The sequence below is a fragment of the Aphanomyces invadans genome (genome assembly GCF_000520115.1).
Source record: "Aphanomyces invadans strain NJM9701 unplaced genomic scaffold supercont1.10, whole genome shotgun sequence".
In the NCBI taxonomy this organism is placed as follows: Eukaryota; Oomycota; class Saprolegniomycetes; order Saprolegniales; family Verrucalvaceae; genus Aphanomyces; species Aphanomyces invadans.
The window spans coordinates 899,324-923,408 of NW_008580155.1; the positions used below are offsets into that span (position 1 = coordinate 899,324).

General features: G+C 55.5%; 9 protein-coding genes across 13 annotated transcripts; 6 read left to right on the plus strand and 3 right to left on the minus strand.

The window, feature by feature from the left end:
* Nucleotides 1–2,978, plus strand: H310_05951 (hypothetical protein). The gene is made up of 5 exons (XM_008870821.1): nt 1–203; nt 272–897; nt 949–1,121; nt 1,196–1,577; nt 1,640–2,978. Exons 1-5 carry the CDS (start codon nt 24–26, stop codon nt 2,568–2,570), a joined length of 2,292 nt encoding a protein of 763 aa, XP_008869043.1. The 5' UTR covers nt 1–23; the 3' UTR covers nt 2,571–2,978.
* A 96-nt stretch (nt 2,979–3,074) lies between these two features.
* H310_05952 (hypothetical protein) lies at nt 3,075–8,012 on the minus strand (the record flags this gene model as incomplete). Its single annotated transcript, XM_008870822.1, has 9 exons — nt 3,075–4,598; nt 4,655–4,804; nt 4,864–5,030; nt 5,078–5,153; nt 5,197–5,367; nt 5,421–6,600; nt 6,649–6,925; nt 6,976–7,952; nt 7,996–8,012. 9 exons carry the CDS (start codon nt 8,010–8,012, stop codon nt 3,075–3,077), a joined length of 4,539 nt encoding a protein of 1,512 aa, XP_008869044.1.
* A 102-nt stretch (nt 8,013–8,114) lies between these two features.
* H310_05953 (hypothetical protein) lies at nt 8,115–9,710 on the minus strand (the record flags this gene model as incomplete). Its single annotated transcript, XM_008870823.1, has 1 exon — nt 8,115–9,710. Exon 1 carries the CDS (start codon nt 9,339–9,341, stop codon nt 8,115–8,117), a length of 1,227 nt encoding a protein of 408 aa, XP_008869045.1. The 5' UTR covers nt 9,342–9,710.
* A 175-nt stretch (nt 9,711–9,885) lies between these two features.
* Nucleotides 9,886–11,108, plus strand: H310_05954 (hypothetical protein). The gene has a single exon (XM_008870824.1). It carries the CDS (start codon nt 9,950–9,952, stop codon nt 10,724–10,726), a length of 777 nt encoding a protein of 258 aa, XP_008869046.1. The 5' UTR covers nt 9,886–9,949; the 3' UTR covers nt 10,727–11,108.
* Nucleotides 11,109–11,401: 293 nt separating this feature from the next.
* H310_05955 (hypothetical protein) lies at nt 11,402–15,399 on the plus strand. Its single transcript, XM_008870825.1, has 2 exons — nt 11,402–13,130; nt 13,196–15,399. The coding sequence occupies exons 1-2, from the start codon at nt 11,481–11,483 to the stop codon at nt 15,380–15,382; spliced, it is 3,837 nt and encodes a 1,278-aa protein (XP_008869047.1). The 5' UTR covers nt 11,402–11,480; the 3' UTR covers nt 15,383–15,399.
* Nucleotides 15,400–15,752: 353 nt separating this feature from the next.
* On the minus strand, nt 15,753–17,720 carry H310_05956 (hypothetical protein). 5 transcript variants are annotated; one of them, XM_008870827.1, is made up of 7 exons: nt 17,656–17,720; nt 16,872–17,592; nt 16,576–16,826; nt 16,459–16,519; nt 16,325–16,412; nt 16,183–16,276; nt 15,753–16,125 (listed from the first exon to the last, which is right to left on the minus strand). In XM_008870827.1, exons 2-7 carry the CDS (start codon nt 17,569–17,571, stop codon nt 15,778–15,780), a joined length of 1,542 nt encoding a protein of 513 aa, XP_008869049.1. In that variant the 5' UTR covers nt 17,572–17,592; nt 17,656–17,720; the 3' UTR covers nt 15,753–15,777. The 5 variants fall into 5 exon arrangements, with proteins under 5 accessions (XP_008869049.1, XP_008869048.1, XP_008869050.1 ...); XM_008870826.1 differs by having other exon boundaries at nt 16,872–17,609; XM_008870828.1 differs by having other exon boundaries at nt 15,753–16,276.
* Nucleotides 17,721–17,959: 239 nt separating this feature from the next.
* Nucleotides 17,960–19,975, plus strand: H310_05957 (hypothetical protein). The gene is made up of 5 exons (XM_008870831.1): nt 17,960–18,031; nt 18,089–18,264; nt 18,318–18,464; nt 18,536–18,894; nt 18,948–19,975. Exons 1-5 carry the CDS (start codon nt 17,995–17,997, stop codon nt 19,867–19,869), a joined length of 1,641 nt encoding a protein of 546 aa, XP_008869053.1. The 5' UTR covers nt 17,960–17,994; the 3' UTR covers nt 19,870–19,975.
* Nucleotides 19,976–20,069: 94 nt separating this feature from the next.
* Nucleotides 20,070–23,308, plus strand: H310_05958 (hypothetical protein). Its single transcript, XM_008870832.1, has 3 exons — nt 20,070–21,584; nt 21,631–22,680; nt 22,728–23,308. The coding sequence occupies exons 1-3, from the start codon at nt 20,085–20,087 to the stop codon at nt 23,172–23,174; spliced, it is 2,997 nt and encodes a 998-aa protein (XP_008869054.1). The 5' UTR covers nt 20,070–20,084; the 3' UTR covers nt 23,175–23,308.
* Nucleotides 23,309–23,413: 105 nt separating this feature from the next.
* H310_05959 (hypothetical protein) lies at nt 23,414–24,061 on the plus strand (the record flags this gene model as incomplete). Its single annotated transcript, XM_008870833.1, has 1 exon — nt 23,414–24,061. The coding sequence occupies one exon, from the start codon at nt 23,414–23,416 to the stop codon at nt 24,059–24,061; it is 648 nt and encodes a 215-aa protein (XP_008869055.1).
* Nucleotides 24,062–24,085: the final 24 nt, after the last annotated feature.

A 24,085-nucleotide genomic window follows, 5' to 3' on the forward strand; every position in this document is an offset into this window, starting at 1 on the left:
GGCGACTTGACGAGAGCGGGAAGATGCGGCTAGAAATCGAAGGGCTCGAGGTGCTGTTTCCGTACCCCCGCGTGTATGCCGAACAGGTCACGTACATGCGTGAGCTCAAACGTGCTCTGGACGCCAAGGGACATGCCATGCTTGAAATGCCTACAGGAACAGGCAAGACCGTAGCGCTGCTCTCCCTCGTGTTGTCGTACAAGGTAGGAAACCTCACATGTACATGCAGCACATGTGGATATCGCATTCATGCTACGATGGGGCGCTATAGTACGCACATCCGCAAACGACAGGCAAGCTCATCTACTGCACGCGTACAGTGCCCGAAATGTCCAAATGTGTGGAGGAAATCAAGCACGTGATGAAATACAGAGCCGAGATGTTGGGCGCGCAATCATCCATCATCACGGCAGTATGTCTAAGTTCTCGTCGTAACATGTGCGTGCATCCCCGCGTCATGAACAACCCCGACGGCGAAACCGTGGATGGCCAGTGTCGGCAAATGACGGCGTCGTGGGTGCGTGGCCGTGCGCAAGCTGGCATGAACGTGGAAACATGCAGCTTTTACGAAAACTACGACCGACGATCGACGGACGACCAAGTGCTCGAGAGCGGAGTGTACACGTTGGATGATCTTAAGACAATGGGCACCCAGCGCGGGTGGTGCCCGTACTTCATGACTCGCCAAGCGATCGGAACTGCCGACGTCGTCGTGTACAACTACCAGTACATGCTCGATCCCAAAGTATCTCAGATGGTGTCTCGATCGCTCGAGCGCGACTGCATCGTCGTGTTCGACGAGGCCCACAACATCGACAACGTGTGCATCGAAGCGCTCAGTGTCACGCTGAATCGGCGGGCGCTGGACAGGGCCTCTCGCAACCTCACCACGATCAGGTACACTTTGTCTCGTTACGTTGTTGGAGTCCAGCTGAAGACCACGGTTAGCACTGCCGTCAGCCGCATGAAGCAAGCAGACAAGGCCAAGCTGGATGCGGAATATCGTCGCCTAGTGGAAGGACTGCGGTCGAGCGGAACAGTTGTGGGTGTATCTGAGACAAGCGACCTCGCGACTGCGAACCCGGTCCTGCCTGCCGATGTGCTGGAAGAAGCCATTCCTGGTACTCTGATTCATTTTCCTGAAAGTCTTGGCAATGCATGAAGGTCCCCCTGACGCGATGGTTGTGCTTTATAGGTAACATTCGTCGGGCGGAACATTTTCTCGCGTTCCTTCGACGAGTGATTGAATACCTGCGCAAACGCATTAAGGTGCGCCAGGTCGAGTCGGAAACGCCCGCTGCGTTCCTCCACACGATGCAAACGGAAGTCGCGATCGACGTGAAGCCGCTCAAGTTTTGCTACTCTCGGCTGAACACGCTGCTTCGAACACTCGAAGTCACAAACTTGGAAGAGTTTACGTCGCTGTCTCAAGTCGCCAACTTTGCCACCCTCGTGGCCACGTACACAGAAGGCTTTATGCTCATCTTGGAACCCACGGACGAATTCAATCAACCCCAGCCGATATTGCAGCTCGCATGCCTCGATGCGTCGCTGGCCATGCGACCCGTGTTTGAACGGTAGACCTGTCACGCTTGTACACGACTACTGCGTTACTTCACTGAATGTGGTGGTGTGGTAGGTTCTCGACGGTGGTGCTGACATCAGGGACACTGTCCCCGATCGATTTGTACCCGCGCTTGCTCAACTTTTCGCCTGTTGTGCGCGAATCTTTGCCCATGTCGGTGTATCGATCGTGCATTTGCCCGCTGGTTATCACGCGTGGAAGTGACCAGATGCCTGTGAGCACCAAGTTCGACCTACGCGACGATTTGAGTGTCGTTCGCAACTACGGTGGGCTGCTGCTCGAGATGGCGGCGTGTGTACCGGACGGCATGGTGTGCTTCTTTCCGTCGTACATGTACATGGAGAGCATCATTCAGCAATGGGACGTCTTGGGGGTCCTAAAAAAGGTCCTCGCTCACAAACTGATCTTCATTGAGACGAAAGACATTGTCGAGACGACGCTCGCACTCGACAACTACAAGCGCGCGTGCGAAATCGGGCGCGGCGCAGTGTTTTTCTCCGTTGCACGCGGCAAGGTCGCGGAAGGGATCGATTTCGACAGACACTACGGCCGCGCCGTGCTCTTGTTTGGAATCCCGTTCCAGTACACGCTGTCCAACAAACTTCGTGCTCGCCTCGAGTACCTCCGGTACACACACCACATCAAGGAAGGGGACTTTTTAACGTTTGACGCGCTTCGCCAAGCGGCGCAATGCGCCGGCCGCGTCATTCGATCCAAGGCAGACTATGGCATCATCGTGTTTGCCGATTCCCGATACAATCGCCTCGACAAACGATCCAAGTTGCCGCCGTGGATCAACCAGTTTCTGCTCGAGTCGCACTTGAATCTGAGCGTCGACATGGCCGTGCACATGTCGAAAAAGTACCTGAGCCTCATGGCCCAGCCCGTCGAGGAGTCTACGACCGTGGCGAGCATCTTACTCGACGAAAAGGCGGTCGTGAAGCACTTGGAAGGCACAAACAAGCGGCCTCGCTTGGACGGATAACATTGCGAACGACGACGTGGTTTCTCAAGGTCCACCAAACCGCGGCGTGAGGTCGCGCTCGGAAACTACCAGCACAGGAACTGTCGACGCACTTGCAACATTATCCACACCAATCCCACCCATTGTCGTCTGCCATGGCAGGTGAGGTCACGTTCTGTCAAACAATGGAACGAATCCATCCTTTCGACGCGCCAATGATGACCATGTTTGAAGCGCGCATGGCGTTTCCCAAATTGGCAATTCCAGCGTGGCGTGCTTTAAGGGAAGTTTCATCAGCCATTCGAGCAGCCAACTGGGGACCATGTTGAATGGATGGCCAGCAGTCCATCCACACGGTACGCGAGCACCTCGAAAGATTTCCACAGCGCAAACTGCTGCACGCGGCGGAAAGATGGTCGTCATGCTGCTGGGCTGAAATGGAGCGACTGGCGCTTTCATAAACGCAATGACAGTGCAAGCGATTCATGTACGCACGGTCGATGACTCGAGCACGGAGTTCTTACGTTACGACATTTTCTCGTCGACGGGGGCTAACCGCACTCGTCGGCCGGGCGTGCCAACGCGAGGGGATGCTCGAATTGGCGACCCAAGCACAGCATGCTGGATAGTGAAGCTCGCAATCGACTTGATGGCTCCACCTCCTGCTTCATCCGCGCTCTTCTTCCCATCAAACACTGGTGGTGTTCGCCATAGGACCTTGTCCTTGGACATGGGGGGTGGTGGCGCGTTGTCGGGTTTGATGTCGACCTTGTCAACGTCTGGCGTCCCGGTTGAAGCGTTGACTGCCATGGGGGCGAACGGCGTTCGGAGCTTTGGAAACATCTTTTGGCTGGAAAACTCCATCGACACGAGCTTCTTCCATCCGGCAGATCGAATCGCATTGCCTTGGTTGGTGTGGGACAAGAGAACTTTTCGAAGGACGTCGAGGTTGTCTTCCATTTTGTCCGCCGAGTTGCGGTGGCCATACGCATCGTCGATAGTCGGGACAACACTCTCGAGCTTGCGCATCACCAATTGATCGCGAGATACGGTAAAGCCCTCGGAATATCCCTGCGACAGAATCGGAAACAGCGGAACATGGAGGGTGGGGATGTCCGCCGTGCGGAGTTGTCTTGCAGCGGATGGTTTTGCTAGCGGGAGCGGTCCATCCTGCGCCCGGACGAGGAATTCCCGGTCTTGCTCCCACTCGCACGCCGTGCTGCGTACGTACCCTCCGTCCTCGACGTCGATGAGCTGGAACAGCATGGACGAAATGTGCTGTTCGCCGGCGACGTTTGGTCGGACAAACTCGGCGAGGGACGTGACGAGGTCGATGCTCATCTTCTCGATGCTGGTCGTGACCGGGCTCTTAATCGTCGACGGCTTCTTCAAGTCGTCGAGGAGATCCAAAGTGAGCGAGATCACGCCATTGGCGGCCAACGACGGCTTGACGCTGTGTTTTCTCGCGAGGAGGCAAAACGTCGCGGTGCAGTTGCGCTTGATGTACAAGTTGGACGTGGTTTCCAAGAGCGACACGACACACGGCACCGCGCCTTCATCCACGAGCTGTTGGATGTTGCCCGGAGGCATGGCGAGTTTCCGAAGCACGGCCGAGCACAGGATGTTGCTTTCGAGGCCGGCATGGGCGCACAGCCACAGAATCGGCGTCAGCGCGCCCTGGGCCAGCATCACACTCGAATTCACCCGACCGAGGAGGAGGTTGCACACGCCAATCGCGGCATCCTCTTTGGCGATTTTCAGCGCGTTCTTCGAGTTGAAGATCGACACGAGCAACGTCGTTGCGTGGTCGTTGACGAGCTGGGCATGGCACGAACCTTCGCAGCTCAGGTTGCGCATGATGGCAGCGCACATCGCGACGGACGGCGGGCTATCCCCCTGCGACGACACAATGTACGATATAGACGACACAATGCCCGTCTTGCACACGTGGACGAGGAGATCATCGCGGCACGAGATGTTGTAGATGGCGCGCATGAGCAGCAGCATGATCTCGAGATTCGGCCCGCTTTCGCGAATGGTGTCTAGCACCTGCAGGCACCTCGTGAGCAAGGGAGCAACCAACGAGTACAGGTCGGCCGCGATACCGTCGTCATGGTGTCGTTTAGGATGAGCACGCGAACTGTCTTGTCGTCCAGGGACAAAACGTGCAGGAGAATGGCACAGCAGTGCTTGGTGGCGGTGTCGTGGGTCTTGAGGAGGTGGCCGATGATGTGCAGAGTCGCTTCTTCCATGTACTGCATGCATCGCAAGAGGGCGTCACGGTCGTGTCATGACAAAGGCATCGTGCGCGCACCTTGGACCGGGCTTCGGGCGACGACTGGAACGCCGCCGTGAGGATCTGCGCCACCATCCTCCGAATGTCGATCGACGACGCTTCCGCCAAGTGATTCAGTTCTCCCAACAGACCCGCATTCAATAGCGGCGGCGCGACCTCGATGTCCGTGAGCAAATTCAAAATTCCTACGTCCGGGGGACCGTCGGGTCTACTTCGTTGCCAACCGCGATACCTTTGAGCATCGTTGCCCCCGCAGGAGTGTCGTAGATGCGGTGCAAAATGTGCAGGAAACAAGTCAGGGTGGACGCCTACCCGTGCGTCGCGACCTGCACGATATAAGACGCGGCCTACCTTGGCGAGTCCCCTGCGGGTTTCCCTGTAAAACGACAAGCCACAGAACGCGTCGGCCAGGATCGGAAAGTCCTGCTCTTCGCTCGACATGGCAAAGATCGTGAATGCCCAAGGGAGTCCATCGTTGCACATCGTCGGGATGTTGGCCTCGGCTCGCATGAGATTCATGACCTACCACGACGCCAGTCAGTCGGTTGATTGCTCGGTGGCATGACGAGTCGTACAGCCTTCATGCACATCCGCCGCGTGATCGCGTCGTTGGACTTGACGCACGAGATCACGAGCAGCGCTTTGAGCGCGCCATGCTTGACCAGAGTCACAATGTTGTCTTCGTTGGTCGACAGGTTGCAAAACGCAATCGCACACGCGCGGCGAACGTCTTCTTCCGGCGCTGCTGCCAAACTCGCGAGCGAGTGCACAATGCCGTTTTCAATCAGTTCGCGGCAAATGGTCGGGTCGCAGCTGAGCTGGGAGTACGTGCTCACGACCAACTGGAGCGTGTCTGGGTTGTCTTCGCCGGCCAGGAGCGACAACGACGCGATCAAACCATTCCGGACCATGCGCACGCGGCACGACTCGACCATCCCGAATCGGGCAAAGCACGCCGCACACCCGGCGTTCACGAGGGAGTCGCCGCGTTCACAAAGCTTGACGAGGGTCGGAAACACGGCATATATTACCGCCGTCGTCAGCGCTTCCCCCACCTGATGCTGGTCCAGCACGACACAAATGATGTCGAGGCATTTGCATGGCGTATCCAGATCGAATGACGACGACGGCGGGAGCTGAAGCAGCTTGACCAGAACGTCGAGCACGCCGTCGTGGGTTAAGAGCGGTTCGTGCAACGTTGGTTCCTGGAAGAGATTAAAGAGCATTCCGCACGCCATCGCACGAATGTCTTCCCGGGGACTGTCGAGTCCAAAATGGAGAAGGCGCGCCAGGCATGGTTTGGCGATATCCAACGGTCGAAACGTCAGCGTCATGTTGTACAACAGGACTGCTTGGAGGTATTCGTCGGCGCCGCTCGGCTCGAAGTTCTTGTAGAGCACGTGGTAGAGCAGTTTAGGGAGGTACGCCAGGTTGTGCAGGAACGACTGGGCGTCTGGCTTGGCGAAGGCGAGGAGGCAGCCCAGACCGTGGAGCACGTATCGCGAGATGTGTTTCAAGTCCAGCGCGTTCGAGTGCGAGTACGACACGAGCAGCTCGAAGAACGCAACGTCGACATGGACAACGTTGCGCTCGCCGGCCAGGATGAGCGAGATGCACTTGTACACGGAGGTTCGCAGGGTCGGGTCCACGAGGAGGTTGGTGAGGTGCGCGAGAGAGCTGAGCGCGCCAACGTTGGCCATTTCCTCGCACCCGAGGGACTCAGTCGCGACGTTGTCTAGGGTGGCAAAAATGCACCTGATAACGCGGCATGAGCGAGGAATGAGATGAAGGAATGGCGTGTACCGCAGGTCCTGGATGTCTGTCGTGGCTTTTAAACTCGTGACCAGGGCTCGCACCGCGCCATGCACAATCAGCGCGCGTCGACACCCCTCCGTGTCAGACAGGCACCAAAGCGAATGCAGCGCGTTGCTGCGGATGACAGGATCGGCCGTGGTCATGACCAAGACGTTGATGATGTCGAAGGCATCTGGAATCGCGACAATTTTCATGCGGTTCGATTTGGTCGCGGTGAGGTTGTAGAAAGCTTGGCTGAGCAAGAGGCGGTCGCGGCAGTCGCGGCCTGGTCAAACGAAAGTCGGTGGATAGGGGCAGGGAGAGAAGCACACGCACCATGCTCGACGAGCGCGCGCATGACATCGTTGATGCGAGGATATGTGTACGATGGACAGCTCAGGTTGAAGAGTGTAAACGACGCGAGTCTCTCGGCGGCATCGGTGCTCTTTCGGTGCTGCACCATGCTCTCGAGGGCCTTTTCTTTGACGAACATCGACTCGAAACTGTCCTCAATGCTCAGGTTGGCAAATGTTGCCAGGATGTTGTAGTGATCCGGGCTCGCGGGAAGGAGGAGCGCCGCTTGAAGGATGGAGAGGCACCCGTGCTGAAGCATGAGCTCCCGGCCGCGCTGGCTGCCACTGAGATGGCACAGTGCAGACACACACAACCGCGACGTGACCCCGTCTTTGGATCGACACAGTGACAGCAACGTCGGGACCACGTTGTCTGCAAAGAGCGTAGGGTGTAACATTGGATTGGCCGCCATCGCATCGATGGCATACGCGCATTGCCGCTTTCGGTTCATGCGCGAGTCGCGGCCTTCATCCTTGACGTCAAGGACAACCGACTCGCGGTGGTTGGACGACCGGGACATTGGCGTAAGCTTCGACACGCCCGCTTTGCGTCTAGATTGTGAAGCTGCTGTCATGGGGATGGTCGCCGCCGACGAAGACGACATGGGCGTCGTTGCGCTCTGCATCGGCATGGGAAGCTTGGATTTGCGCGGAAGCCGAGACAGGTACAACAGAGCTTCCGTATACAATCCACGCTGGTAGAACGCATCGCCGTGGTAGCAGAACCCGAGGTGCGGAATCGGACAGGGGGTCGCGATGAGGTCGTTGTCGTCATGGAGGTGATCATCCGAGTCGTCCGAGTCGGATGCGAACGGCTCGATCTCGTCCAGGACGTTGCTACGCCGTCCAAGGACGCTCGCAACGCTCCCCCGTCGATGTGGCGACCCCTCCGCCACCCTGTACAGCCCTTCTCGGCCTTCCATGTGCTTCGCTTCCGCCACACTGCGGTGGCTAAAAATACTGAATCGACTTGGAGCTAAACCGACCATCATGTCGTAATTACCCCAGATATTCGACCATGATTCGGGGACGAGTACAGCAGTGCTTTGAGCTGGAGAAGCGCACCACAGAGCAATCACGATTTCAATGCATCACGCTTAAAATGGCCGATTTAAGCAAAGTCTAGTCGCCAAAAAACCCGCCATCATCGCCGCCAAAAAATCCATGACCATCATCGGACAACGCGGCACCAAGTAAAACGCCCCCGGCGACACCGAGCCCCAACCCAAGACCGACTCCACCACCATCGTCGCTATAGCCGTAACCATGGTGGTGGTGACCGTACATGGGGGCTCCAACGACGACGGGAGGACCGACGACAACCTGCGGAGGAGGCACGTAAACGGCAGGTGGTTGCTGCACATACACAGGGGCAGGCGGAGCATACACTCGCTGGGGCTGGGCGTAGACCGGTGGAGGCTGAGCATACACTGGCGGCGGGGGCTGGGCATACACTGGTGGTGGGGGCTGAGCGTAGACCGGTTGAGGCGGGGGAGCATACTGTGGGGGTCTTTGGGCCGCCGCAGCCAGGTTGGCTTGCTGCTGCGCCAGTTGCGCCCGCTGCTGTTGCAACTCGGCTTGCTGCTTTTGGAGTTCAGCCTGTTGCTGCTGGATGGCTTGCTGCTGCATTTGCTGCTGTTGCTGGTTCAATTGCTGCTGCTGTTGCTGCAGTTGAGCTTGCTGCTGTTGTATTTGCACCGATTGTTGTGATGGGTTGGTGGGAGCAGCGGGGTACGTAGGTGGCGGAACAGGTGCAGAAGGAGCGCTGGGGTATGCAGGTGGAGGCGCAGTGTACCCTGGTTGAGGGGCAGCGTAGCCTGGCTGCGCTGGAGCAGTGTAACCCGTAGGGGCAATGTAACCTTGTTGCGGTTGAGGTGGGCCGTAACCTTGAGGAGGGACAGGGTACCCTGGCTGTGCGGGATATGCTGGGGCGGGAGCTTGATAGCCCCCGGGAGGTGCAATGCCAGCATGGGGCTGTCCTGGCAGCCCCGTCAATTGAACGCGCAGGTTTATTTCCCCTCGATGGTCCTTCCCGCGAGTGACAGGGTACCACTGGTCGACTACTTGTCCGTGGAGGAAAGAATTGACGGGGACGCGGCATTGCCCAATGTATGCATTGTCCAACACATTCTTGTCTTCGATCGTAATGACGATTTGATCGAGTTGCGGGTCGTTCACGCGGAAGATGAACTTTTCGTTCCAGACCGGGAAACGACCGCCGTTGTCGTGGACCTTGGTCTTCTGTACTTGGTTGCCTACCTGGATCTTGCAGAAAGGGTCTTGTTTCCCAAAGAGTTGGGCATCGTACAAGTTCCGGCCGCTCACGGCGCGGAGGTGGAGCTCAGGCATGTGAGGCCAATCTGAAAGTGCGAATCCCTTGCCTGTATTTTTTTTTATTTAATGTATTTCTTATACAAAACCCAAGTCATTCGACAAAATCGGACCGTTTAAAATAGCCCCTGTCGCACGCCTTGCCGAATTCCTCACAACCGTTGACATGCATTCTTCCACACTGGCTTGACATCGGTTGTGGTTCGCGCCACATGAACACAAGAGGCACTTAGCAGTACCAACAAGCTACACTCCAGCGACTGCCTTCTTAAGCGTCGGGAGTGCACCTTCGACTGTGCTGCACGATGGGATGGAGTTCGTGTCGCCGCGGCCATGTCGCTGTCAATGACTCTGCCTTTTTGCCACACCCACAAATTGCAATTTTTGTCCGACTAGAATAAAAATTGTACTCCATTTATTTGTCTTTCGACTATGTGACGTATATTACGTAGTATTAAAAACAGGGACATCGAGAGAAAGTGTGTACGTACCGCATTTTTAATGAACACAAAGAAGTGAAATTATGATATATATAAAAATTTGTTGCAATTTTTGCGTCGCCTCGGTCCTCGCGTCGGCAAATTCTATCGCACAACCCATTTACCAACCCTCCACACACGCAGCGCATGCCGGAGCTCCAAGTTCGCGTCAAGGCCGCGACAAACCTCCGCGATGTGCAATTCATAGGCAAGCAAGACCCGTTCTGCGAAGTCCGACTGAGTGGTCGTGTCTTCCGGACACGAACGCACGACAACGGCGGCAAGAACCCCCGATGGGATGACTCGTTTGTGTTCAACGTGGTGGATCCGCAGAACGAGCAACTGATCATCGTGATCAAGGACTCGAACTGGGTCAGCGACGAATTCATTGGCACGTGCAACGTTCCTGTGAATGCATTCCTCCATGGTCAGCTCGTGGATCAATGGTATCCTGTCAACCACGGCCGCAAGCAGAAAGGGTCGATCAACTTGGCGATTCAACTCCTTCTTGGAGTTGGACCGACTGCGAGCTACCCCGGGCAAGGTGTTGTACAGCAATCTTACCCGCAGCAACCCCCGCGTTATGGCGCGCAACCGGGATACCCTGGCTATGCTCCTCAGCCCACATATCCGGGATATGCCCAAACTCCGTACCCTCCACCTTCCTTCCCCGGACCTCCACCGTCATACCCGGTACAAACGCCAAGTTATGGCCAACCCATGTACCCTGGAGCACAGCCAGGGTACCCCGCGACACAAGGAGCCTATGCCCCACCACAACAACCCAGCTACCAAATGTATCCCGGAGCCCAGCCTGGATATCCCGCACCACAAGGAGCGTACCCACCCCCCCAGCAACCGAGCTATTCGTCGTACCCAGGAGCCCACCCTGGTTACCCGGGGTTTTCGTCTTCACAAGTCTAATCCTGGACAGTTCGAGAAACGCTGTGCTTTGTTGGTGTCGGAAAGTTTGAGTTCACCCGCGCGCCATGCAAACGAGACATGGAGGGCACAACCTGTCTTTGTCGAACAGCAGTGACAGCCGCCTGTGTTCCGACCACAAAACGAGCGGGTCGTCTCGGCTAGACCGCGAGACACCAGGAATTGAAGCAGACCGTGTTCAAAAGAGCGCGATGTCGACCTGGAAAGCCACGCGAGCACGCCTCGTTTCCATTGAAACTTGCGTAGGTGGCGACGGGCAGCACAAGCACGTCGACGGAATCTTCCTTGTGATGAAAAGTTGACCTTGTCGCGTTATCCTTTTATACAAATACTTTGATAAAACGAACATTCCGCCCATTCCCCACCGATCGGTCTGGCCAATTGACCATCATTCTCCTGATCACTGGCCCGAGTCGTGCCACTAATCAATGCAGTGCGACACAATCGACAACTTCGTGTGGAGCTTGCGCGGGACGGGGCGAGCGGGGGGAAGGATGCCGCAGTCGAAGCTTCATCGAACGCCTGACTGGAGGGCTTGGCCCCTCCCCACTGACGTCAACGCACACATGGGCCAGTCAGGCCACGTGACTGGGAAAGGCAATACATATCTTTGTGCAGCGAATGCAAATGTGCCAATAATTGTATGTAACTACTCTCAACGAACATGGTGGGTGAGCAGATGGGGGCATTCTGGCCATCGCACTGTTGAACTTGCTGCAACCAGCGCACACGATCGATGACGGCGTCAAAGGATGCTTCCCACGAGCACACGTCGTACCATGGGATGGAGACGCCGTCTTCTCGGACCGTGAACCTGATCCCTCCGCCCGACAACGACGCGGCCATCGAACCACCGAAGAAGATCGCGACGCTTCGTCAGCTCTTTCAATATGCCGACTCCACCGACCTCTGGCTCATGGGATTGGGGTCGATAGCTGCAGCGGGTGCTGGGTTTTCCCAGCCGCTGCAAGTGCTTCTTTTTGGCGAAATTATGAACTCGTTCAACCCACCGCCGCCAAACTCGACTGCACTGCCGACGCTCGCCGACCTCGAAACGATGCAGTCGTCCTTGTCCACCGGTATCAACGAAGTCGCCGTCAAGTTTATTTGGATCGGGCTGGGCGTCCTCGTGTGTGGATTCGGTCAAGTCGCGTGCTGGACCATCACGGCAAGTCGCCAGAGCAAGCGCATCAAGGAGCACTACATCCGTGCGATTTTGCGTCAAGAGATCGGGTGGTTCGATGTGAACAACCCGATGGAACTGGCCACCAAAGTGGCGGACACAACGCTGATCATCCATGACGGAATGGGGCGCAAACTCGGGGACGGGATCAACTTTTTGGCGATGGGGATCGGCGGCCTTGTGCTCGGCATTGTGAAGGGCTGGAAATTGGCGTTGGCGCTCCTCGGGTTCACTCCCATTATTGGCCTTGCCGCTTTCTTCATGATGAAGTCGCTGACCAACGCCGTCCAAGCGTCGGTTGCGGCGTACGCCAGTGCCGGCGGGGTTGCCGAAGAGTCGCTCTCCAACATCCGCACGGTCCAAATGTTCAACTCGATGGAGGCTTTCGTGTCCAAGTACAAAGCCGCGCTACTCAAGACCGAAAAAGCCGGCATCAAGAAGGGATTGTCCATCGGGCTCGGTGGCGGCAGCGTCTTCGGCATGATGTTCGTCACGTACGCGTTTGGCATGTGGTATGGCGCCGTCCAAGTCGCGAACGACCAGCTAACGTTTCCCAAATGCACGGAAAACTGCTACGACGGCGGCCGTGTGCTCACGGTCTTTTTCTGCATTATCATGGGCGGTATGGCGATGGGTCAGGCGGGTCCAAGCATTCAGGCGGTGTTCTCGGCACGTGCAGCGGCCGGAGTTGTGTTCGAAACGATTGATCGGCCGTCGCGGGTCGACGGCACGGCCGACACGGGGGACACGTTGAGCGCTGTCGCAGGTCACATTGAACTCGATGCGATCTCGTTCCACTACCCATCGCGCCCGGATGTTCAAGTGTGCAATGGGTATTCGGTGAAGATCCAGGCAGGGGAAAAGGTCGCGCTCGTCGGTCCGAGCGGCAGCGGCAAGTCCACGATTGTGTCGCTGCTCGAGCGCTACTACGATCCCATCGAAGGAACCGTCAAGCTCGACGGGCACGACCTCCGATCGCTCAACGTCAAGTGGCTCCGCGCGCAGTTTGGACTCGTCGGCCAAGAGCCGGCATTGTTTTCATGCTCGATAGCCGACAACATTCGGTTCGGCAAACCGGACGCGACCCTGGACGAGATCCAGGAGGCGGCGAAACAAGCCAACGCGTACGACTTTATCATGGCGTTTCCAAGCGGGTTCGACACCGAAGTTGGCGAGCGAGGAACGCAATTGTCTGGCGGCCAGGTCTGTCGTCATCCCGATCCACTCGTGAGAAAAACGGGAAAACATGATGCTGACGTCGGGTGTAGAAACAACGCATTGCGATTGCCCGCGCAATCATTAAAAACCCCGCGGTACTGCTGCTCGACGAAGCGACGAGCGCTTTGGATGCTGAGAGCGAACACGTCGTCCAAGCGTCGCTGGATGCCCTCCTTGCAAAGCGCCAGCGCACGACAATCATCATAGCTCACCGGTTGTCAACGATTCGCGATGCCGACCGCATCATCGTGCTCAACGAAGGTCATGTTGTCGAAGAAGGGAACCATCACGACTTGATGAGCCGCCCCCATAGCCAGTACAAGAAACTGGTCGAGGCTCAAGCACGTCCTGTTGCCAATGCGAACCCGTCGACGAAGCACGCGGCAGCTTCGGGTGCTGTGCATGTTACGCACACCGAGCAGTCGGTCGTGTCGACGGAGGTGGCGGGAGAACGCGCGTCTGCCGACGTCCCGACCAAATTCACCGCCTTGGGTCGTCTCTGGCGACTGAATGCCCCGGAAGCGTGGTACATAGTCGTTGGATCCATCGGCGCACTCGTCAACGGCGCCGTCTTCCCCGTCTACGGCCTCGTCTTTGTGAACGTGACGGTCTTGTACTTCAAGTACAACTTGACCCCCGATCAAATGAAAGACGAAGCGCTCAAGTGGTCCATCGCATTTCTCATCATTGCCGCGACCTACTTCATCGCAGCAACGGCGCAAAACTACTCGTTCGCAGTCGTATCAGAGCGCCTGACCCGTCGTTTACGGGAACAAGGATTCCTCGCCATGCTACACCAGGACATTGGGTGGTTTGACTCGCAGTCGTCGGGGGCCCTCACGACGCTCCTGGCCACCGACACTGCGATCATTCAGTCCATGACGGGCGACCTCCTCAATCGCGTGTTCGTGGCAGGGTCCACGTTGATTGTGGCGTTTTCGATCGGGTTCTACTACAGCTGGCAAATGACGCTGGCCTTGATTGGGGTATTTCCCCTGTTGGGGATGGCTACGTACGCTCAAATGGCGCTGATGGCGGGCCAAGGCAAAGCGTTGAATGACGGCGACGTTAAAGCGGGGGCTCTCCTGTCTGAATCCATCAACTCGATCCGCACCGTCGCGTCGTTCACGTTGGAAGGCCAAGTGCACAGTCGGTATGTGGGCCACTTGGACGCGTCGTCAACAAAAGATGTGAAGAAAGGGATGCTCGGCGGCGTCGGGTTTGGCGTGAGCCAAGGCGTTTTGTACTTCACCTTGGCGTTGTTGTTTTGGTTTGGTGGATGGCTGATCGTCAACAAGCACGTCAACTTTCAAGAGATGTTTACTGTCATGATGTGCATCATGCTGAGCACATTTGGCATCGGGCTGGCGGCGCAGGACCTTGCGGATAGCGGCAAGGCGCAACAGGCCGCCATCCGCCTCTTTGACACGATCGATCGCCAACCAACCATCGACTGCAAGTCGACCACAGACGGAGACACGCTGTCGTCCGTCCAAGGCGCGCTGGAGTTTGTGAATGTCAAGTTTGCCTACCCCAGCCGCCCCCACTCGATCATTTACGACGGGTATTCACTGAAGGTGCCGAGTGGCGCAACGGTGGCGCTGGTGGGAGCCAGTGGATGTGGCAAGAGCACAGCGATCTCCATGCTCGAGCGCTTCTACGATCCGTTGGAAGGCTGTGTGTTACTCGACGGTGTGGACATTCGGACTCTCAATGTCCAATGGCTGCGGCAACACATCTCTCTCGTGGGCCAAGAACCAGTCTTGTTTGCCGGTACGATTGCCGACAACATTGCGGCGGGCAAGGAAGGCGCTACGACGGCTGAGATCGAAGATGCCGCCAAGAAAGCCAACGCACACGACTTTGTCATGCAGTTTCCAGACAAGTACCAAACCCAGGTGGGTGATCGAGGGGTGCAAGTGTCTGGCGGACAAAAACAGCGCATTGCCATCGCCCGCGCGATACTGCGGGACCCAGAGGTGCTACTCCTGGACGAGGCGACGAGTGCGCTCGACAACGAAAGCGAACGTGTCGTCCAGGCGAGTTTGGACGCGCTGCTTCAACTCAAGCGCCGCACCACCATCATCGTAGCTCATCGACTGTCCACAATTCGCAATGCCGACATCATTGCGGTCACGGACGGCGGCAAGATTGTCGAGCAGGGCACCCACGACGAGCTCATGGCAATTCCGAATGGCAAGTACGTGCAACTCGTGCAGCGCCAAGTGTCTGCATAATGTACATTGTCTACGCATTTCCCTGTGGGAAGTTCTTGTTTTGAAGGCTGGGCGTTTGGTGGAGGCTATGACACCTCGTTCCGTCGACTTATAGTCCTTGGGGCATGAGGACTGCTTCTTCGGCCTCGCAGTCACAGCTGTCAGCAAAAGGAGCACTTTCATCACCGTTGAGTCAAATGCAGCCCCCGCAATCTAGACGATGTCCTGCTAGGCAAGACGTTCGAATGCAACCAACGAATGGATTTGGGCACATCATCCATCGGACACTGCGATGGGACGGTGACTCGGTGTAGGCAGCGAAGGTGGTCCCCCATTGCACGGTCTCGCGTCCCGTGTGTTGAAGAATCGACAGACATGACCACATGATTGATGCTGACTTGACAAGGCAATCTGTGTTATGGAATTATCACAGGCGAATTTCGATCGTCCAAAAAATCCTCCGACGACCATATCGGACACGTTACAAACCGACGGGAGCGCAAGGGTTTGGCGGACTTTTTTGCCACATGCACGGGTTTCGCAGCGCCCGGCTCGGAAGCATCTTTGGCTTTGGCTGGTTTGGTTGGAGGTGGCGTTTTCGTTGCTCGTTTTGCCGAGACGGCGGATGCAGCTTTCTTGGACGTTGGGGTGGCATGGGGAGTTGTAGTCTTGTGGCCGCTGCTCTTTCGGCCGATCTTGAACAGTTCTCGCAGACCCGACAGGTCCAATACACTTGATATACTTGCAGGCAGACTTGCCACCATCTACACCACAGCCATGTTACAGAGATCAACAAGCACGCATATAGGTTACAGGGGCACCTTGTTGTACAACCGATTGCGCTCCTTCTGCGTCGCCAACGCGACTGTGTCTGCTTCATCCAGTTGCTTCTTATCATCTTGTTTAAGCAACGGTCTATCCACGAACGTCAGCTGTACTGGCACATGCTGCTAACAACATTACCGGTATTCATTTTCTTTGTTGACCCAGTCATCCAGCGCTGTCAACGCCATATAGACGGCCTCGGCCAACTTGAGGTCGGCCAAGATAACTGCCGCTCATATGAGTCTTCGTTCATGCCAATACATTACACGAACCTTCTTTGATCTGCTCGGTGGGGACTTTACCCGCGTCGACATCAGCAGCATGCATTGAAGCCTTATCCATCGTATTGCTCTACTTAACGAGGAGAAAACAAGGATTGATCCACGCACCTGCGCTTGAAACGTAGTGAAATGCTCCTCAATTTTCATCTTGATGTCAGCTGCATTGTCCCGAGCTTCGAGCATGATCATTCGCGCACGAAGCGTTGTTTTTGTGTAGGGGAGGAAGGCCATGAGATGTCCCATGTACCCATTCACACGCCACCGCTGGGGATGTGATGCCACGACAAGTTTGTCCACCTCGCGTAGTCCTTCGTCCAAAGCGGGTGGCCACAGCTTTGGCGGCGGATTTTCTCCGAAAACTAAACGTAGGGCCATAAGAAATGCCCACCGACGATAAAGTGTACATTCAGTGGCTTGCTGCTTGAATTTGGCGACAAGGGCTTCGACTTCAGGACCTGGCTGCCAGTCATCATCGAGGTACATGTCGTCGTGAAGGGACTTCTTGCTCTTTTTCTTAGGTGATTCGTCGTCGGGGCCATCGGTAGTTCCATGGCCCGCAGACGCGGCGTGCTTGTGCGACGGATCCTTGACTGTCTCGATATTGTCACCAGCGTTAACGAAGAATCCACTGTGTTTCGTCTTGACGGTGGTCTGCATGTATGTGTTCTCGATGGAATCATGCAAGTCCGAGTCGTCGATGAACGAATCCTCTGAGTCGTACAAATCGTCGTCGTCGGCATGTCGTCGAGCCGGCGCTGCTCTGCTTTTAATATCAAGGATGCCACCTTTGCCATACCGCTGCTCCAGGTGTTCGATAATGTTGAACCGTCCCCGCGGCGGAAGTGGCGAGGGTGATGCTGGCGGTGGTGGATACGATGCTTGAGGATTCAATGGTGCTGACGGTGCGGGATGGGACGGCGTTACTGTGGTGGAGTCGTCTTCAGTCAAATCTACAACATTGGGGTCACCATCGTCTTCTTTGCACTCCGGCAAGTCGATGGGCTTTTGTGTCGATGGCGTCGCTGTCGACTCCAACGTTTTAGTCAATGCTTTGAAGTCAACTTCGCCCGTGTTCTCCAACGATACTTGAAACCGGATGCGCATAGTCGTCGATGCGCAATGCGTCTAATCTGTTTGTGAGCCTGCGCGATGCATCATGAGATCAGGGTGCGGGAGCCTTCCACGTACCTCACCGATACCACGCCGCAGGTCCAAACGAAGGCGCGCTTGCGGGATCGGTGCTCCAAAGTTTGAGATTGGGGTGTTAATAAATAACGTAGGTTAAACCATAGAACATTAGAGTCGTGGTCGATTTGTCAGGTCAAAACCACGTTTAACTACCCAGGAAAACACGGGTTTACTACGAAGATCAAGTAAATCGTTTGATTGGATAAAATTATGAAATTTCAAGATGGCGCAAAGTAATTCGTTAAAATGCTTGCATTTTCGCGCCCTATTTTTGAATGTTGTAACGACGAAACGCAGTTTCAGTCTGGACACGACGAAGAAGGAATTGGGGTGGCGGTGATGGATCACGGGGAGCCCAGCGGTGGGACGACACCGGGTAATGGATTACACGATGTCGACGGTGCTCACGTGCCCAATGATGGTTTGTTTGTAGAGTCCAATGCGAACCCGTTTACGCTTCCGTCGGACGAAGAAGTGTTTCGCATGCGCGATGACATCAAGAAGAAAAAGGAGGAGGAACGCGTCCGCAATTCCAAATTGAAAATCCACGAGAAGATCACGAATTCATCACAACGCGGCAACATCCGCCGCTTTCATTTTGAGGAATCGGTATGTTTGGGCCGGAGACCCTCCAATGAATGAAGACGTCACCGTTCCTTCAGTCACAAGATTTGGGTACGATCACTCAGTCTAAGCAAACTCGAGGGCTCGTCGCAGCAGCAACGGCGGCCATATCAAGTGACCGAAGGCGAGAGAAGGAGAACATGACGGACTTCATATCCAAGAAACGCGAGATGTTCCTCGTCCAGGTACAGGCATATACTGTCACCACCCTGTCAACAGCAGATACATGCAGAAGCCCACACACCACCTGACTTAGATGTCGCTCGACACAAAACGGGAAGAAATTCGAAAACTTGAAGAGAAGGCGCAACTGAAGGAAGAAGCGCTAAAAAAGAGCGAGTTGATGCTGGAGGAAGACGCAGTGCGATTTGACACGTTCTTGAAAGAAAATGACAAAAAAGCCCACGAAGCTATAAAAAAGGCTGAAAAAGAAACCAAGGCGAAGGCCGACCGAGTCCAGGAAATCAAGAAGCTCAACCAACAGATCCAGCTCGTGCAGAGCGACATGTCGAAACTCAAGGAGCAGCTGGATGACTGCTTGAAGTACAAAGCATTCCTGGACGAGTTAACGCCGCCAGAATGGGAATCCGACCAAAAGGACAAAAAGAAAAAGAGGTGCGAGAGCCTTAGTATCATTTCGTAATGACATAGGATATGTGGTATGGTAGACAGCAGGAGCGTCTTCGGAAGAAGAAGGCAAAAATGTTGGCCGAGTGGGAAGCTATCAAGACCAAGGCAGTCGCCGAGCAGGAAGAACGTGACCGAGTCGAGCGCGATCGTAATGTTGACAAAGATGGAAAAGCCAAGAAGAAACCAGAGAAGTCCAAGAACTCTGTGCCCCCCCAAAGCGTCCTGCCGCCTATGCCCAACTTGGATGAGTTGGCTGTCACGAGTAGTGGCGAAGAACTGCCCATGTACTTTCAGAACCCACAGCAACTGCTCGATATATTTACCGCGTTGGAGGAGAGCAACTTGTTCTTGATCCAAAACAGTCAAGAGACGGAGCAGTCCCTGGAAGAACTCAAGCAAAACTATCGCGAAACCAAGAAAAAGATGAACAAGAAGACCCAAGTGCTCAAGCAAAATATCGACGACTTGAAAGACCAAATCGCAGTTGAAGACGCCAAGGCCAACCACTTGCGGCAACGCGCGCAGGCAGGAACGGGCGAGAACGTCCAGGAGAAATTGCTCAAGGAGTTGCACGAGAAAGTCCTGGTGGTGTACCAGCGCTGTGGCTTCGAAGCTGACTCGAATCCGAACACGTTGTTCATGCTGACGGACTTGGAAGCACGGCTTGAAGACTTACTCAGCGCTATTGAACACATGCCAGAAGACTACGTGGTGAAGGCCGAGAAGGAGAAGGAGAAAGAACGACGGGAGCGCGTGCGCCAAGAGCGCATTTCACAGCAAACCAAAATGTACGAGGAACGCATGAAAAAGTCCATGGAGCGAAGCATGCAGGCTCCCAAGAAGAGGAAGGGCCGCCAAGTCATGTGGCGATCCCAGCCACAGCGGCAGACCAAGCAGCAAGAAAACGAGAGCAGCGTGAACGATGACGACCAAGCCGACCAGCAGCACTTCAAGTGGTAGTTGGCAATTGATTCATCGTCGTACTAGGGTCGTAGTTGTGTGATAATGCTCACAAAGCCAATGTAAACCAAGCGAGTTGTCTGCAAGTTCGTGCGCAGCATGGCGGTGAGAATTGCGATGAGGCCAACATTCCGAAGGTGGAAATTCCACCAATCAACGGGGAGACTCCATTGAAATCCCTGCCAGTTATTTTGACATCGATCGCATTAACGATCATGGAGTCCGACTCGGACGATGATGTGTTTAACATGGATGCCGTGGTGCTGACCGCCGACGAGGACGACGACACGCTCAGCGAAAACGATATCTTGAAGGAAGCGGAACTGGCGGTTATCGACACAAACTCGGCCCGCATCGAGCAGATGCAAAGACAACCGTCGAGCACAAGCTCTCAGACGACACTGGCGCTGGCTCTGTTGCTTAGCCGAGGTCAATATGCCGACGTTCTTCGCCATGCGTCTGTCCAGTCATGGTGGAAATCCCTCGGGAATGCTGTGGAGCGTCACCGCCCGACGATCAAACACCCATGCTCGCGTATTACACAAGCGCTAGAAGACATGTTCCTTGCCGACCCGTCCAACATGCTCTCGATGGCGTACACGGTATTGTACTCTGGCGCTGCGCTCTTGAACATGTTTGTGCAACTCAACTACACTGGCCCTGCCATGGAAGACTCTGCTTTGGCAGACTTGTTGCCAATGCTCGCTGTTCTGCTGGACAATTCCTCAACGGAGGTAACCAAGGACACCTTGAATTGCCATGCGCTAGTTTCTCTTCAAGTGGATGGTGAGAGTCCGTTTAGCATTTGCGAGTACCCCGTGTTCCTGGAGGCCGCGCGATGCCTTCTCCACTTCGTCGGGTTGCAGTCCAAGGTGAATTGGTCGCACTCGGAAGCCGAAGATCACATCACCAAGCCAACGACCCTCACCAACTACCTGCGTCGTCCGCGTACACTGCACGGTATGGCTCAGCCGCTGAGCCCACAAGTAACGTCTGTGCTCTTGGGCTTGTCCACGGGTGCATGGTGGACTGGTCGTAGTCTCATGACGCACCAGCGGCTGCTCATAACAAAAGAGCCGTCCAACACGTTGTGGACAGAAGCGCAATATTGTTTCTCGGTCGCTGTGGCGCGTACGTATCCATCGGACACGTACTTGAGTGCGCGTGCGCATTTGGAGTGGGGTCTAGCCCAGCACGTGTTTGAGATCCTCGGCAAAGGTCGAAGCAGCTTTGACGACGCAATGGCCATTAGCGGCTTGACTGTTCAAATGTCGGGGTCGATGGGGAAACGAACCAAATACCAAGTGAAGAGCGTGGCCCAAATGGTGCTGCACGCCAAGTCGCGGGTGGAAAACGTCGCGGCAGGGTCTGAATCAGCCGTCGCAGAAGCTCAGATGACCCATGTCGACTTTGGAGGGAAGAATCGCGCAGTGCCTTCATCCACGGAAGAAGAGGCCTCATCTGGTGCTTCGACGGAAGAAGGGGACCCCTTGTCGTTTGAGGATCAACTGGTCGCCGACGGAGAGGCGGCGTACCGCAACATTACGCGAGACCAAGCCGACCCCGACAACATTCTGCTGGAACACGTTGCATTTGAAGACGACAGCGTTGGTGCCCCATCCAACCTGCAAGTGATCGATCAAGCGATTCTCCTGTCGTTGTGTTTGGATGTGAAAAACAACAACCCAGCCGACGGCCTCACGTCTGAACAAATGGTACTGAATTCCACACCACGTGAATGTGCTTGACGACTCAAACTAGATGCCGTACTTGACGCGAGTCCTTGACAACCCGAACAATTGGATGGTTTACTCGACTGGGCTGCTCGAAAGAGCGTGGCTGGAATGTGAAACCCAGCGCTCCCGCGAACGCGCCATCCTGCAAATGCAGGCTCTCGTCGACCAGCACACCACCCGCCTCACAATCACACAGACGTCTTTGAAGGCGATTCAAGATGCTGCTCCCGCCCACGAACGCATGGCGTACATCTACTCGTTGATCTTTCCCCCACGATATGCCTTGAAACGAGACCTCGCCGAGCGATACTTGGGCTGTGGTGTGTACGCCAGCGCCCTTGGAATATTTCAAGAGCTAGATATGTGGGACGAGATTGTGCAGTGCTACCAACTCCTCGACCAACCAAAGCGCGCGGAAGCCCTTGTGCGCCAACGCCTCGAAATTGCGCCAACACCGCTCATGTGGTGCTGCTTGGGCGACCTGACCGACGACGTCTCGCACTACGAAACGTCGTGGGAAGTGTCGAAACACCGCTTTGCCCGAGCCAAGCGGACATGGGGTCGCAAAATGTTTGAACAAGGCAAAATCCACGAAGCGATTGCTCACTTCAAAGATGCAGTGCACGTCCAGCCCATGTACACCCAAGCGTGGTTCTTCCTCGGGTCGCTTTCGATGCGCACCCAGGACTGGCCCATGGCCATTCAGTCGTTCACACATGTGGTCCAGCTGTCGCCAGATGACGGCGAAGCGTGGGGTAACCTCGGCTCAATTCACCTGCGACTGCGCCACCACAACGAAGCATTCAACGCGTTTCAAGAAGCACTCAAGCAACGTCGGTCGCTTTGGCAAATGTGGGAAAATTTCTTGCTTTGTGCGATGGAAGTGCAGAAATATGGCGATGCCATGTACGCCATGCATCAGCTCCTCGACCTCCGTGACAAGCACAAGCGTCCTGTCGATCACGAGATGCTGGCGTGGCTCGTCCAAGCCATTGTGTACCCCGAAGCTCAAGCAGAAGCTGACGGTGCCGAGGACGAAACAGCCACCATCGACATGAACACCGTGTACCCCATGGTAAAGCACACTGGCCTTTGACATCGCCTTGACGCAAACTTGAATAGGACGACGACGACGATGATGATGTCGTAGTCACCCATTCACCGCCGGTCGCGTCCGACTCAAACTACAAGAAGCAACTGGCGAAACTCCTTGGCCGCACCACGTCCATCGTGACCAACAACGCCAAGGTGTGGCAGGTGTATGCCCACTTTCAAGATGGCTGTGGAAACAAAGCCAAGGCGCTCGAGTGCCGACTGAAAGAGTGCCGTGCCTTGCAAAAAGCCGGCTGGGAAACCAACCAACAAGACGTCGAACTGCTCTGTCGGGCTGCAAAGCGTTTGTCCGACACGTACATCGAAGACGGAACGAAGGCATCGTTACATGCATGCCGCATGTACCTCCGTGGTGTGCACAAGAAAGCTCAAGTCGACTTTTCAGATAATGCCGACGTCAAAGCGTTGGAAGCTGTGCTGCGGCACATCGAGGCTCTGGAAGCTGGACCAAACTAACAACTTGTGACATCGCAAGTGTACTAGGTGTCACAACAAAATGATTGAAAAAGCTCAAAATCTCGTGTTCGGTATTGGCAGGATCGAAAATATGGACCAATAAATGATACACAAGAATGACAAAAATTTGCGAATTTTATGAAAAAGACTGACGTGTCCGGATGTGAAACGCATCGTTTCGGTATCTGGGGCTGCCAAGTCGGATCTGAAAATACCGTCAAACCGTTGACAGCAGCGGCATGGCGAAGAAAGGAAAACAAGCAAAGCAACACGCCGCCTCTGCTGCCGATTCCTCCCTGTCCAAGTCGAAGATGGGGAATACCGCAACGTCGCCCACCGCAACCGCGGATTCCAAGTCCACGCCTGATGAATCTCCGGCCACACAACAGAAATGCAGCAGCTTTCCCACGACCCCGATCTCGACCACCAAAGGTTCAAGTGCTTCGCATTCGTCGCCACCATCGACGCAAGACATTCCCAAAGAGGCCCACGCTGACACTTTGTCGCCTCATGACAACGATGACGTCGGCCACAACAAGGTGCAGACTCTGGCCCCTAAGATTGAACGCCGGTTGTCGGATGCCAAGGATTTACATGAGCAGGCGATTCTCCATTCCCTCACCATTGCTCCGACAATCCAATCTACAGCCAAGCAGCTACAACGTCCGATGAGTGCAGACCATGTGTCTACCTTGTTGACGAAGCGCCCTTCCTTGGTCGAGTTGACCGATCAGGGTATTGTGTCTGACAAGGTCGCACCAGCTCTGCAGGCCACGAGCGACGCCCTTGGGCTCAACATCACGGCGGATCGCCTCACGCATCGCATTGCTCGTCGTCCGTCGCTTCAAGGATTGGCGGATCATGGCGTTGTCGACGAGGGTACGTAGGGAATTCTCGAGCGTGGCTTGACC